Source organism: Nilaparvata lugens, chromosome 5, assembly GCF_014356525.2.
Source record: "Nilaparvata lugens isolate BPH chromosome 5, ASM1435652v1, whole genome shotgun sequence".
NCBI classification, from domain to species: domain Eukaryota; kingdom Metazoa; phylum Arthropoda; class Insecta; order Hemiptera; family Delphacidae; genus Nilaparvata; species Nilaparvata lugens.
The window spans coordinates 24,743,439-24,758,518 of record NC_052508.1 but is presented as its reverse complement, the minus strand read 5'-3'; the positions used below and the strand labels follow the sequence as shown (position 1 = coordinate 24,758,518).

Sequence of the window (15,080 nt, the reverse complement as noted above, 5' to 3'; positions counted from 1 at the left end):
ACTTGAAGAAGGCATTTTCCCTGAAAACTGGAAGTTTGCTCTGGTTCGCCCTCTAAATAAAGTTCCATCACCCAATAAAGTTGAGGATTTTAGACCAATCAGTATTTTACCTGCATTGTCCAAAGTGCTGGAAAGACTCATTCATGCTCAAGTTGTAAAATTCCTAGACAACAATAGTGAGTTTCATAACTTTCAATCAGGCTTTAGAAAATTCCATTCAACTGAGACAGCTCTGCTTCGTGTCACTGATGATATAAGGTTAGCTATGGACCAAAGAAAATGCACCATCCTCACCCTATTTGATTTTTCTAAAGCATTCGATACTGTTGATCATACAGTCCTTCTGAATAAGTTGGCTATTCTTGGTTTCAGTCACAACTCGTTAGTTTGGTTCAAATCCTATCTATTAGGTAGGAAACAATGTGTATCTGTCGGTGACAAAAAGTCTACTTGGAAAAACGTTATGCATGGAGTACCACAAGGTTCAATTTTAGGCCCTCTCCTCTTCACTTTTTGTATGCTAATGACCTTTCTTCCATTATCAAATTCTCCAGTTTCCATACTTATGCAGACGACCTTCAAATCTATTTAAGCTGTCCCATAACAAAAATTAATGAAACAGTTGGAATAATGAATCAGGATATCAATTCGATAGTGGAATGGACAAAGAAAAATAGCCTCAAGCTTAATCCCATCAAAACACAACCCATTATAATTGGATATTCTCGTCTTATAAACAATATTGACCTTGAATCGATTCACAAAATTAGTGTAGACGGTAATGACATTCCTTACTGTAGCTCAGTTAAAAATTTAGGCATCAATATAAATAATACTCTTGACTGGTCAGAACAAGTGAACAAAACTTGTAAAAAGGTATTCTCAGCCATGCATGCATTAAATAAAATGCACGATATTCTCCCTAGAAGCATTGAATTATTATTGGTTCAATCTCTCATCTTCCCACATTCAATGTATTGTAATTCTGTTCTTAACGATATGCAAATCACTCTGAATGATAAACTACAGCGGTGCCAAAATTATTGTCTACGTTTCGTCTACTCTCTCCAACGCCATGATCATATCACCCCAGCCCACATTGCTAGTTCAACATTAAAGCTTCCCGATCAAAGGCTTTTTCGAATAGTCAAGCTTGTTAGAGATATCTTGGAATACGGTAATCCGAACTATTTTAAAGATGATTTCAAATTTGTCTCTGAAGGTAGGAGGATAGATGCTTCACATACTAGAACCGGAGAAAGTACTTTAAGGATACCCAATCATCGAACTACTATTTTCACAAAATCCTTCTTAGTCAGTGCCTGTCGTGCATGGAATGCACTTCCTGTTTCTATCAGGTCCATCGAGAGCCGAGCGAGCTTCATCCTGACTTTAAAAGAACATCTTTTGGAACAAATGACTGAAACTGTCTGGCCCTAGAACGATCACATGACAACCATCCCCCACCCATCCCACAAATACAAACCTTCAAACCTGTTATAGAATGAATTGTATATATATTATATAAACTCATGTTATTTTAATTATCCACTGCTACTGCTGTATATTACTTAAAGTTGATTACCCTGATCTACTTTCAGCCTACTTCATTCTATTAATCAATAATTGATCTTATCTACCTATATAATTATTTTACTCTATCAATTTTCTGTTTTTTTCTCTTAAATATTAATATTAATTAAAACTTTTACAATATTTCCATTGATAAATAAATCCTTAGTTTAATTAATTAAATTAACGTTTTGGTAGAGAGTTAGTGGGGAGGATATTTTTAATATTCTTTCCGAAGAATGGACATTGATATGTCCAAAGCTCCGCCAATTTATGTAGATGAATAACAATATAATATCTATAGTTATTATATTACAAATTACTTTTTCATATCATATACAGTTCAATAATTATTTTCTTAGTCTATATTATGTAAATTCATCTATAATTTTTCTGTATTGTAAGCTATTGTATATAAGTGTATAAGCCAGTATATTGTAATCTACATAAATAAAGTACTCAATCAATCAATCCCATTTGTTTACTATTGCTTGCTATTGATGTGAAGGCTTCTCTCAAGGCTGGTACTGTTCTCGCTACAATGACCTAATCATCTGCATATCAAAAAAAAAAAAAAAATCGATTTGGGTACTATTCCTGGTGATAGTAGAAAAAACTCCTTTTGGTGGGAATTTTTGAATAAGCTGTTCCATTTACAAAAAATGTCTGAATAACTAAATTCCAGTTGTTCATTGACAATTGAATAACTTTATCAAAAATTGATATTTTGAGAAAATTTTCCTTATTTAATCAACAATACTGTAAAGAATATAGTATCCTTAGAACTTTATGAGTTACCGAATTTGAAGTGATTTGTTTCAAAATGGGTAGGTACTCATTCAATCATCATCATCAGAATAATATCGTATTGAGAGTATACACATACGCTTGTGGCCTTCCTCTGTCACTGTCCCTGATGATTAATGACACCCAAGACCTCCCTTTCATAACGTCTGCCTATTCTTATTGTTATTCTGAACAATGGATCGCTCAGCGGACTGCTAAACCCCAAAATCGCTCAACGGAAATCGCTCATCGGACGTAACCTCTCATGACAACCTCCATATTTAAAAAAATAAAGTTACATTCAAAATGGCGGATCCAAGATGGCGGACCAGATTTTTAAAGTCATAGTGAAGAACTATTTTCAATTCAAGTGGGATCCCCAATCACACTCACCGACAAATTACCTTTGAGATAATATTACCTTTGAGTCTCTTATAAGATATTAAGCCGTTCTCGGACTTTTGAGCCCCTCTGTATAAGATGATTACTATACACAGGAGGATCTTCTTACAATATCGTGACTTTTTCAGGCTATCAACGACCTTGTGACAGAGCTGGAGAGGGCCAACATCACCTGTCAAGCCACAATAACGTTTTCTGAGTCCGATTACATGGATCAACTCAAATTGCTGAAGGCAAGTATCTTAGACTATTTTTTATTCCATTTCGAATGATTTGAACAAAAACTAAACTAGTACCTGGTATATTATTGATTGATGGAGCGCAGAACTCCATTAATGTGTGTAGAAGTTTCATTGAATGAATTTACAACATCACAACAATAAACGAGATGAAATATTTTTCATTTCATAAAAAATATATCTCCATTTGTTGTATTATATTTTGTATTGTGAATTCATAATATTATGTTCCAATAAGAATATAAAGCTGGTCTTTTCTATTATAGGCTTGTGAAATAGTGCAGCCATGACTAGATTAATGAATGATAAAAATATATTTTTCAAATAAATTCTAATAATTTTACCTGATGCGAATGAACTTTTTGTAAACTGATGGTGGAATGTATTTCAGGATTTGGATACTAGGATAATCATTGGCAGTTTTTCTTCCAAAGTTGCTCCAAAAATATTCTGTGAGGTGAGTTCCATCATACCACACTACAATAACTCTGATAATTGAATTACAATAATTTATTCTAATTCAATAGTTGTTATTCTATCTGAATGTCTATACTATTTAAACTATAATAACCTCACAGGAAATGTTTTGTAAGAATAATTTCAAACTGAAAAATATATTTTTTGATTCAGGAATATTATAAATAGACTTTCATTAGATCAACAGTTACTTTCTATGTATATATATATATATAATATATATATATATATATATATATATATATATATATATATATATATATAGATATATATATATATATTTCTCTACTGATCAAAGTTGATAGACATACCCTCGATAGAAATGCATTATCCATTTCCTCACTTAAAGATTGAGGCATGATTGCACAGAATCCCGTTAAATGTCGATCATGATTGAATGTCAGAACGAGAACCAATCAGTGAAGGCGTTTTAGGAAAGAAGGCTCCTCTCACTGGTTTTTGTGAAATTTAATCATGATTGAAATATAACAGGCTTCTGTGCAACCAAGCCCAAATATAACAATGTCGAAGAAGTTATCACAAAAATATTATCCATTCTATTTCTTCGCCCTGTCTTATGAGAAAAAAGAGGGTGGTTCATCTGGGACACCACACATCTTGTCCATTCTCCCATTCCCTTCACTTCTTATTATTTCTGTTCTCAACCTATTATCTTCTTACAGCGCATGAAAGAGTAAATCGGGAATTAGACCAGATCCTTCCATATTGCGATGCAATACTACTATTATGAGACTACCACAAAACGAAAAATATAACGTTCATACAATGACATTTCTCAGTCGTATTTCAACGGTGACCTTATAGTTTGCTCCCTCTTCTTCTTCACCACAATTTTTCTCCTATTCATTGAATTATTATCGTTCGTCGAACAATTTCAGAATCCTTTGGCTGGTCAGTATCATCTCATACAAAGCTTGGGAAATTGCATCCCAATACAATGGCAGAAAGGATGGAAAGTCCTTTAGGGTTCAATTCACCCTCAAATTGGATCTTATCAATTGCGATGAGAGGAGAAGAAATTCGGAAGAGGAACGGAATATTGGGATGCTCTATGCTCTCAACTTAGCTCTCATCGGATGGATGAATGCAAGCGTGAAGTCAGACAGAGAAACTACATATTAAGTTAAATGGTCTTCAAGATTGGTCTATTTATTCGACAAAAACCTGAAATTAACCATGTTTTAACATGTTTTGCGATAAACATTTGTTTATCCATTTCCTAATGAACTTGGTGTTCAAGAAGTACTATTGTACTATTGAGCTTCTACTCATTCCTTAAAAATATGTTCTAACGTGTGAAATCCATGAATTTCATTTATCCTCTGATTATCGTCATGTTCAAAAATTACGAGTTTACTATTGCGGAGAAGAGGATTCTATATCATCTTGAATATTCTATTATTTGATTGGATAATAAATTGGTATTTGTGTAATTTTAGTTTTGACAATGAGTAGTATTCTAATAAAATCCAAATATTTTAATGCTTCATTTTCGGAAGTATTAGAATTAAATATTCATTTTGAACTGATTCCATGATTATGATGAACATAACAGGTGCCTGTTGCTATTGCAGAGCAAGTTCAAGAATAATGTGGCATACAAGAACTTTATTAATGCATATCAATTCTGCGTCGGCAACAAAGGAATACTGAATGAATATCTCGCTGGTGCTTAGGGAACTTCGGCTTGGAACCTTCACACACTTGTAATACAACACCGCCACCCACACGCGCACGCACCAATCCACACAGGCTCGTGATTTCCTTTAGGACCAAAAGTGACATATTACAATGCTTGGCAAGCAATGACTTCTTCCTCTTACCTTTATTGGAGATTTGAAATACCAGTTGCATGAAACTGAGAGAAAAAGAGAAAAGTACGTGTGGGTGAGAGAGAGGGTGTGAGGAAGAGTTTTATTGAGAAAGAGTTTGAATCTCCCCAAGTGGAATGCTAGGACAAACACCATTCGTTTTCTACCTCTCGCCGAAAAATTGCCTCACAAAAAACCCAGCTCTGGTCAGTTTTTGTTCACGCTTCTCCTTAGAATGGCAGGGAATTTGTGTTCCATGGAAAGTTAGGACGCTTCAATAAGCAGCGAGTATTGATCAAATACTTCCGAGAAGAAAAATTAACGATTTCAAAAAGCACGGATGCGATACGATGGTGATTTCATGGGCTCTTGTGATATTTTCTTTGTTCGAGTATGTATATTTTTTTTCAATACACCATGAAACAACGCTACTCCCCTTTGAAAATCCTTTGTATTGAAAAAAATCCAGAATGACAAAGTTCTTACTTTCTAGAGTTTACTTTCTATACGGATTTTTTATGAATTGTATGTTATATTTCGATCTAACTCAAAGATCATAGGGAATTGGAGAATGAAAAATAATGCTAATTTTGTAAAGATCATACCGATTAAAATATATTAGGGATATTCACAATGTTGTTTTGGCCAGCTAAAGTGCTATTTGATCGTGACTCTGGATTGTGAACGCCCCATCTAAAACCATTTGCTATTAGCTAACTGCAATAGCGGTCCAAGCAGATAATTTGTGTAACTCGAAGTTTATAGTCTCACTTTTATCATCTATATAGATAAACTAGCCGTCAGGCTCGCTTCGCTCGCCATATACGTCTAGCCAGGGGGCTCCGCCCCCTGGACCCCCGACTGGATCGTCCAAAAATGAGATTAGCAGGCTCGCTTCGCTCGCCTGCATTTTTATCATGTTAGGACAATCCAGTCGGGGGTCCAGACTAAACGTCTGGCTAAACGGATATGGCGAGCGAAGCGAGCCTGACGGCTAGTAATATAATATTCCCAGGATTGAAGTAGCAGTGCCCAATCAATTTTTCCGCGATAAATGCATTTAAATCTTCAACTTGGTGCCAACCTAACAAAGTCAACTCAACTTAATACCAACCTGACAAAATTATTAATTTAGTTGCCAGTTAACAACTGTTTCGAAGAGGTACTCTATCTAGATTATAGTTCTATAGTAACATATGATATGGAAATTTCAATTATAATTAAGAGATTGGGAGAAGAAGAATATACATGCTAAAAGACGTACTTTAAACCCTTAAAAACAACCCTTAGAGTTAAAATATTGCCAAAATATTTCTTAGTGCGCCTCTAAAGGGCCAACTGAACATACTCTGACGTTATTCTTTATATTTAAATAACGATTAGCCTCCTGCTTGGCATCAGTCGGTAAAGCATGAGATTTTGATATAATCATATAATTAGGTCGTGGTTTTCTAATAGGATTCAGTCTTAAAAAATCTTTATAGGCCTAGGTATGGGCTTCTCCTATAACTCTTGTGATTCAATAAAAATAAATATATATAAATATGATACTTATACTATAGTGTTGAGGAATAAAAATAAATTGCACACCATAAACATTTCATACATATATTAAACAAATAATGCAAAAAATAGATCGAGGCAAAAAATATATAAAGAGCGATAAAAAATATAATATAAAAATAGAACAATAATTGAAATCAGTAAAATATCACAGGCTAAACTTTATATTCTAGATTTATGGCACGAATCATTACCATGTGCATTTATCTAAAAATCATATGCATTCTTTTGCATGCAGCTGCGATATGCGCTTGCTAATACTTGTCGACTTGGACAACTCAATTAAAAAATATGTACTTTAAGATCAGCTTGATAAATTAGCCACTAATAATCCAAATATATATATATATTAAAATCGCTAGTACTTAGTAGATTTCTTTATATCGAATATATATTTTTTATCTCAGGGTGCAAGATTCGGCACCTGACGGAATAGGTAGAGCCATTCATCTAATGAATTAGATTTATAACAAACTATCGCAAATTGTATTGCAAAAATTAAATATCATATGCATATTTTTTAATAGCCTAGATTTTGTACTTCTTTGATTCAATAGAATTTTCTGAAAATGTATTGATCTATATTTTTCTTTCAATAAAATACCTTTAATACTAATTTTACTTGCGCAAGTATTACTCTTATTAATTTCTTAATTTATAATAAAAACCCTTTCGGAGAGCTAGCTTTGATCATTCAGATTAATTCGAAGCACTAGGGCGCCCATCACTAATTCAATATTTATCACTCACGTGTCGAAAATCTTCTTATAAGCCGCCGATGTCGATCCAACTCCATGTGGTCCGGGAATATGGTAGCCGGAATCGTCTCTTCCAAGGGATTATAAATTTATTTAAAAATGAAAATGACTTCTGCTGTAGAATAGCATCACGAAGTCCTTTAAGAAATTTAATAATTTAATTTAACTTTAACTTTTACAAAATCATTAGCAAGGTACTACGCTCTAAAATATTTGGGGTCCTCTCCTGGTGGCATTTGGTTGGCGAGTGCTGGTTCTCCTTTCTCAATTTTACAAATCTTATTTCCGACTTTCAAATTAGCATAAAATTTGAATATCTTAGTCCTCCGCCATTTAGGTTCAAATAGATCTTACAAAAAATATCAAAATATTACTTAGATTGTACGATTAATAATTTCTTTGCTTTCGAGCCATATCGATAACATAGACTATACAAAGTTTTAACACAAAATCCAGTACATTTATATAAATATATAGAAATATTTTTGAATTGGCCTACAGTTGCCGCCTATTAACTGCCGTTTTACTATTGGTGCATGCAAATTTTATTCGGTATTCATGCGCCTGGTACCTCTTATTTCCTGAATACATTAATTATTTTTATTTGGTTTATTTGTTATGCTCTTTACATGCTAGCTAATATTCTATACATTAATATTAATTCCATGCTACCTAATAATTAGCCACGTGATCAGGTGTTTTTTCACATTGCACACTATTTGATTGCAATAGAGCTCTGCCAAGGGGTTTTGGTCAGATTCTACGTTTTCTCGATTTGATCGATCTCTAGGTCACCAATCCGTGAATACATGTACCTAACCTCAATCTTCAAATATTTTATATAATAATCTATTTATGAGCAATAAAATTCCTTCAAATCCTTTTTAGGTTTTTGTACCATTTAGCCAGAACAAGCTGAGGCTATCTAATCTTAGTTATTATCTATTTGGCGATATTAGCCAGTTACTTTATTTTCAGACCTATTACTATTTCGTGTAGGGATTTTTATCTACCCAAATTCGATACTTTACACGCGCCCCTGGGTTTGAATTCAAAATATTTGAGAATCACAATGTTTTTAATGAAAACCCACCCTTCAATACATTGATATATACTATACTTTATTTATAAATTATACTCTCATACTTCTATCACAGTTCGCAGACATATTTGCTGCATCTCCTTTATACCTTTATCAAATACAATAACAAATTCTCCTCCTCAACACACATAAAATATCATAAATATAAACTTCTAAACGCACTCCTCCTGACAACACTTAAACATAGTAATTTTTGAAATCGCCGCTCGCAGGGTCGCCAACCTAACTACACACATTTCATGATTCCCACAATTGATTCCTTTCAGACAATAATTTTGATTCACAAAACTTCTGGGCTTATATCTTATAGTATTTCTTAGGTCTTAATATAAATAATTTTCTATACATCAGGTACAATACTTTTCTTTTGCTAATGGCTCTTTGGTTTTTTGGTAGCTTGCATTCACTTTAGGTTTTTTCAGGTAACAAACGTGGCATAACTAAAGGTAATAAATATAAAAATATATGAATAAATATACCGACATTGATAAATATAATAAATAACAATAATAAATAACAATAATAAATAACAATTTTGGGGTTACCATACTTTTTCATAATCATATGTTTACAGACATTACATATTTGATTCAGGTGGCCTTGCCCAGCTGGTCACTGGTTCTACGTTTCATACTGCTACATGTTACATCAGAATTTGCTGTCGAATTTCATAACTAACCTAAATGCTGCATTTTTTCCTTTCAAAGGTAATTAACAATTTTTAAACATACTATCCCCGCTTGTGTCCTTTTTTAGTGGATGTAGCTAATTTAATTACATAATTAAAAATTAATCTTTTTCTTGTTGCAGGCTTCTAACGGTTGGAAGGAATTAAAACACTGGATTGTTGCCATGCGGTTCTATGCCAAGATTAAATTTATTAAGGAAGGTCAGTAATCGGTTTGATAATAATGTTTTCCTTGATTTCTTATCATATTTATTTCAAATTCTGTGATATGGTTTAATATTGGCTACATTTTCCCACCAAACAATGTGCGTGTTCTCACTCTCTTGTAACTGAACTGTGTTATGCTGCGATATGGCTACTATCGTGAATGGCCCTGAATAAATTAAAAAGAATTTGCGAGTTACTTTCTCCAAAGCATTTGATAACCTGTGGCTCTTTACTAAAACTTCATCTCCAACGTTATATGAAAATATTTTATATGCTCGGTCGTGGAATCTCTTTCTGCTATTTGCCTTCTGCTCTAGCTTTAACCTTACTAGATGATGGATATTAGGGTTTGTTAACTTATTCACTTCTGAGCTTGGAAAATCAATTAATTTTTCGATAAATGTATTGTTCCTTTTACCGAATATGATTTCGTAAGGCGTATGACCGGTGCTTTCATTTAGGCTATTATTATAACATTCTTCTAAAAATGGTATATATCTAACCCATTGTTGGTGTTTTCCATTACAGTACGTCCGCATAAAACGAGAGATCTCTGCCATACGTCGCTCTACCGGATTAGCGCTGCGGCTGTAAAGAGATGTCCTCGACCATTTAATATTAGCCAGGTGAAGTATTTCTTTCCACTGCTTGCTACAAAAATAGGTTGCGTTGTCGGATAGGACTCGTTTGGGCTTTCCTACTTCACTTGTCCATCTTTCTGTTATGCATCGGGCCAAAACTTCTCCGGTCAATTTACCTATGGGAAATAGCATGGTATATTTTGAAAAAACACATGTAAGCACGAATATGTATTTTTTTTCCGTATTGCGCCATGGGCAATGGACCATATATATCCGCTGATATCAATTCCAATGGTGCGCTGGGGAGAATGGGATTCATTTCACCCCTGATATGGTATCGCGGGTATTTGGCTTTCTGGCATATATCGCAAGTTTTCACTATTTTGGCCACTTTTTTATGCATGCTTTTAAAATAACAGCTTTCTTTTAGTAGGTGGAGGGTCTTCGTAGTTCCAAAATGTCCAATGCGTTCGTGAGCTTCTTTTATCAAATCTGTTTCCATATTAGCGGGGATGATTAGGCGCCAGTCGTAAGTATTTTTAGCCGGTCGGTGGAACATAAATCCTTTGTAGCGGGTATACTGTCGCAGGTAGTCGGGCGGTTCGGCAGCTCCTTCTTCCATCAGTTCGCGGATCCGGGACAGTCTTGGGTCTTCATATTGGGCGATACGGATTCTTTCAGGTGTTAACATGGCAGTATGAATTCGTGGTTGGATGTTGGGAGGATATGGTATGCTTTCTCCACTCTTTACGGCGAAACATCTCAGGTTGGTATCTTGACAATATGTAGCGTCTATTTCCCTGGATAGAAAGTCGGCGGTCTGATTTTTCTTTCCTGGCAGATGGGTCAATTCGATATCGTATTCTTGAAGCGCAAGAAACCATCTAGATAAGCGGTTGTGATTCAATTTGGCTGTTTTGAAAAATGTTAAGGCTTTGTGGTCGGTATTGATAAATATCTTATTGCCGAGTAACAATGTCCGGTACTTAATACATACTTCCACAATACTCAACAACTCTTTTTCGGTCACAGAATAACGACGCTGGGCTGGGTTGAGTGTCTTACTAAAAAATGCTAACACTCCTTTCTCTCCTTGCTCATCTTCTTGGAAAATCTCTGCGCCTATCGCGTAATCTGATGCATCGACATTCAAGAAAAAAGGTTTCTTTAGGTTAGGGTGTTTCAACACGACGGAATTTAGGAAAGCTTCTTTTAGTTGCTGGAATATGATCTCTTCTTTGTTAGTCCAAATCCAAGGCTTGGTACTAGACAGTATATGACTGAGTTGAGCAGTGTAGTGTGACATTTGTTTATTAAAACGGCGGTAGAATTGTAAAAATCCAATAAACTTTTGTAATTGTTTACGGTTGGTTGGTGATGGAAATTGTCTGATGGCTAATAATTTGTCCGGGTCCTGTGATATGCCAGTAGGTGTGATTATGTGTCCTAGATATTTCACCTCTCTCGCAAAAAATTCACACTTAGATAGTTTGAGTTTCAATCCGCAATTTATCAATCTATCAAATACTATATCTAAATGCTGGCAATGTTCACGTATATTCTGTGAGGCTATTAATCCATCGTCCACGTATAATGTACAGTAGTCTCTGATATCGTCTCCTAGCGCCTGTCTCAAACATCGTATGAATATAGCCATAGCATTTCTTAATCCAAACGCTAAACGAGTGAACCTATAATTGCGTCCATTAAACAGGAAGGATAAATAATCGCGCGATTCCGGTGCTACTTGGACTTGCCAATATCCTGCGCTCAAATCTACCGTTGAATATATGGTCTTGCCATGGAAAGTTTGCATAACTTGTTCAATTTGGTCTGGTCCTTCTCGGTCATCATCCAATATGCGGTTCAAGGCGCGAGCATCCAGACATAGTCTCACTGTTCCATCCTTTTTGGCTACACACACAATCGGCAAACTATAGGGTGCTGTGGATTCTTCTATAATTCCTAGTTGTTCCATGCGAGATATTTCTGCTATGGCGGCGGATCGATAGGTGAAAGGTATGGGGTATGATTTGCGGTAATACGTGTCGTGTGGTTTAACGTTGAGTGAACATTTGAAGTGAGTAGCTAGGCCAGGTTGTTCGGAAAAAACGTCTGCATTTTTGCGGAATACTTGAATTATTTCCTGTCTAGTGTCAGGGTGCCAATCGGTACGTTGATGAATTCTGTTTATCAGTATCTCTAACAATTCTTCGGTACTAGAGTCGGCTCTTGACGGTGCTCGGTCCTTAGTTGTTAGGCTTAATACCTCCATACACTCCATAGCATTTTCCATTCCGTGGATACCCCACTCCCTCGGCACGCCTTCCATGTAGTGAGCGAAATGTACCTCAGCGATTCCTTCAGTGCGTTTCTTCAGATCAAGGGGTACTATAACTTCGTATGCTTCGGTTTCGGTAAATGCATGAAATTTCGAGGTTTGGAAATTTAAACAGGCCTGGAAGTGTTGTAGAAAATCTGTACCTATTATTATGTGCGGACCGGAAACAGGTAATACAAGAAATGTATATGCGAATCGTTGTCGTTGAAGATTTATTTCCAGTAAACATTGAGTAGTTATATGTATTCGCCGTCCTGGACTGATACCTGATACATATACGTTGGTTAACGGTAGAGTAGCTAATTTTGTTTTTTCTTTCAGACGTTGAAATATGTCTGTTTGTATGAGGCTACATTGTGAACCACTATCTACTAATGCTTGAACCTTCATTCCATATATTTCGATATCGATATACGCTTGCATTTGGATATCCGGTAGCCTGCTTTCTTTTTCCGTTTCTTCTAACAAAGTCTCCGGTAAATCATTTCTGAATGTGGTGTATGATGTTGAAATATCCTGCTTTTCTTGGTTTGTTTCACTTGAGCTTGTGCTTGCTGTATCGGGGGTATCATATAGTCATGGTTTATTAGCTGTAGTTTTCTGTATATCTGGTGGCGGGTCGTTGGGTGCTGGGTTCCGGGTTTTTTGTTGATTCAATCCTATTGCATGTGCTAATGTGTAATTTGTACTTATTTGTTGAGGTGGCGGTTTATAATTTCTGTTGTAATTGTTCTGTGTGTGATTATTATTTGAGTTTAATCGATCACGGCCATCATAGTGATTCTTACGATTGCTCTTCTGGGCATAGTGGTTGGTTGTGCGATTTTGAAATTTTTCATTATTCCAGTTACCATTTTGCCTGTGCTCATAGCGGCGTTCAAATTGAGGAGCAGATCGGTAGCGATCATATGATACCGGTTCATAATTTTGGCTGTTATACTGACTAAATTTTGAGTTATGTTGATTTTGTGCGTATCTCTGGTCTGAACGGTGGTTTGATATTGCCATCACAGACTGTATGCCATATAAATGATTTATCAGCTGTTTGCAATCAGTAATGGGTTGTGTGGCGAGTGCCATTCTAACTTGATACGGTAGCTTCTTTAAAATAATACTTGCTAATGCCGATTCATTAATGGGCTCGCTCAATTGAGAATTTTTAAACTGTAGGGCAGTGACGAAAGTGGTACATGCACCGTCTAAGTTAGGGTTGAAATCGCATGATATAATGTCCGCTAGCACGTCCAACTGTTTACTTCTGCTCCAATACTGTTCCAGGAAGACAGCTACAAACTCATCCAATGATGTAAATTCATGGGCTCTACTCCGAAAGAACATCAGGGGTTCGCCAATCAATAAACTAGTCAAACGAAGACGCCAAAAATTCCACGAGGTAGGTGCAAGAGTTTGTACTAATTTTATCTGATCAATGAATGGTTGAGGTTGCAAATGGCGATCAGTATTATCAAATTTTCCCAGTCCTTGTAATATACTATGTACGTTGAGGTTGTCTGTTTAAATCCCTTGAGGTCGTTGTTGAATATGATTTTCTTATGCTGTTATTTTTTCCTGTGTTATCTGCCATTGACTATTATGTGTAATTTTATTTGCGTTTATTTCTTGATTTAATTGAGTCAGAGTGGATTTTTGAATTAATAGAGTTCCGTTTAAAGCTTTACAGGTTTCTGTATTTTGATTGATGCTACCTTGCAGTTGGTTCATTTTTGTGGACATATTAATCTGTTTATTTTGTATTTCTTTAATACTGTTAATATTTTTGTCAACTGTAGTTGTTAAGGTTTGATTGGCGACGGTAATTTGTTTGTGGATTTCTTGGTGGCAATCGGCCTTAATGTTATTTGTTATATCCTGAATGGGTGTAGTGATTTGTGTGGTTAGGTTATCTATCCTTTCGTTGAGCTCACAGGTAACCGTATCCAACCTTTCCGATAATCCTGCCGTAACTTTATCCTGACTTTCTTTCTGTAGAGTTATCATTGCTTTTAATTCTTCCCTATGATTCTCTACTTTAGCCTCAATATTATCCAACAGTCGTTCTACTGATTTTATAGCGCCTGTGGTCTCCTTCATGCCCTGTTCCACTGTTTGTCTATTTTCCTCTTTTACTGCAGCAATCTCTTTTTTAATCTCCTGCATCATATTATCCATTGTGTTTTGTAACATAATATTAGAAGTACTGCTAGTTTGTTCCATTATTACCTTTTGAAGCGGATCTAACTCTGTGACTGAAAATATACTTTGTTTGCCCAGGTGTGACTCGGCCTCTGGCGATGCGGGTTCTGCAGGCTGCTCCTCGCCCCCTTCAAAGTTGATCTCTGCTATCCGTTGATTCAATGGTGTGTCAGCGGCGTCGATTCGAGTGGATGATAGAGGTTGCAGACCTGGTGGATCGAAGACTATCGACCCGACGCTTCCTGGTTCCCTTTCTCGTGGCGTATTGGCATCTACCATGGTGGGGTTTGATGTGCTTGGAGTCGACAAAGTGGGATCTGTGCAACCGCCGTACATATA

General features: G+C 35.7%; 1 protein-coding gene across 2 annotated transcripts in view; it reads left to right on the top strand.

Moving 5' to 3' along the window:
* LOC111051975 (gamma-aminobutyric acid type B receptor subunit 2) overlaps window positions 1-15,080 on the top strand; it is a 186,640-nt gene that overhangs the window by 139,066 nt on the left and 32,494 nt on the right. For both annotated transcript variants that reach the window (XM_039428014.1, XM_039428013.1), the window contains 2 exons: window positions 2,889-2,993; window positions 3,391-3,456. In XM_039428014.1, coding sequence (XP_039283948.1) covers window positions 2,889-2,993; window positions 3,391-3,456 — 171 coding nt within the window. The remainder of the gene's footprint in view (window positions 1-2,888; window positions 2,994-3,390; window positions 3,457-15,080) is intronic.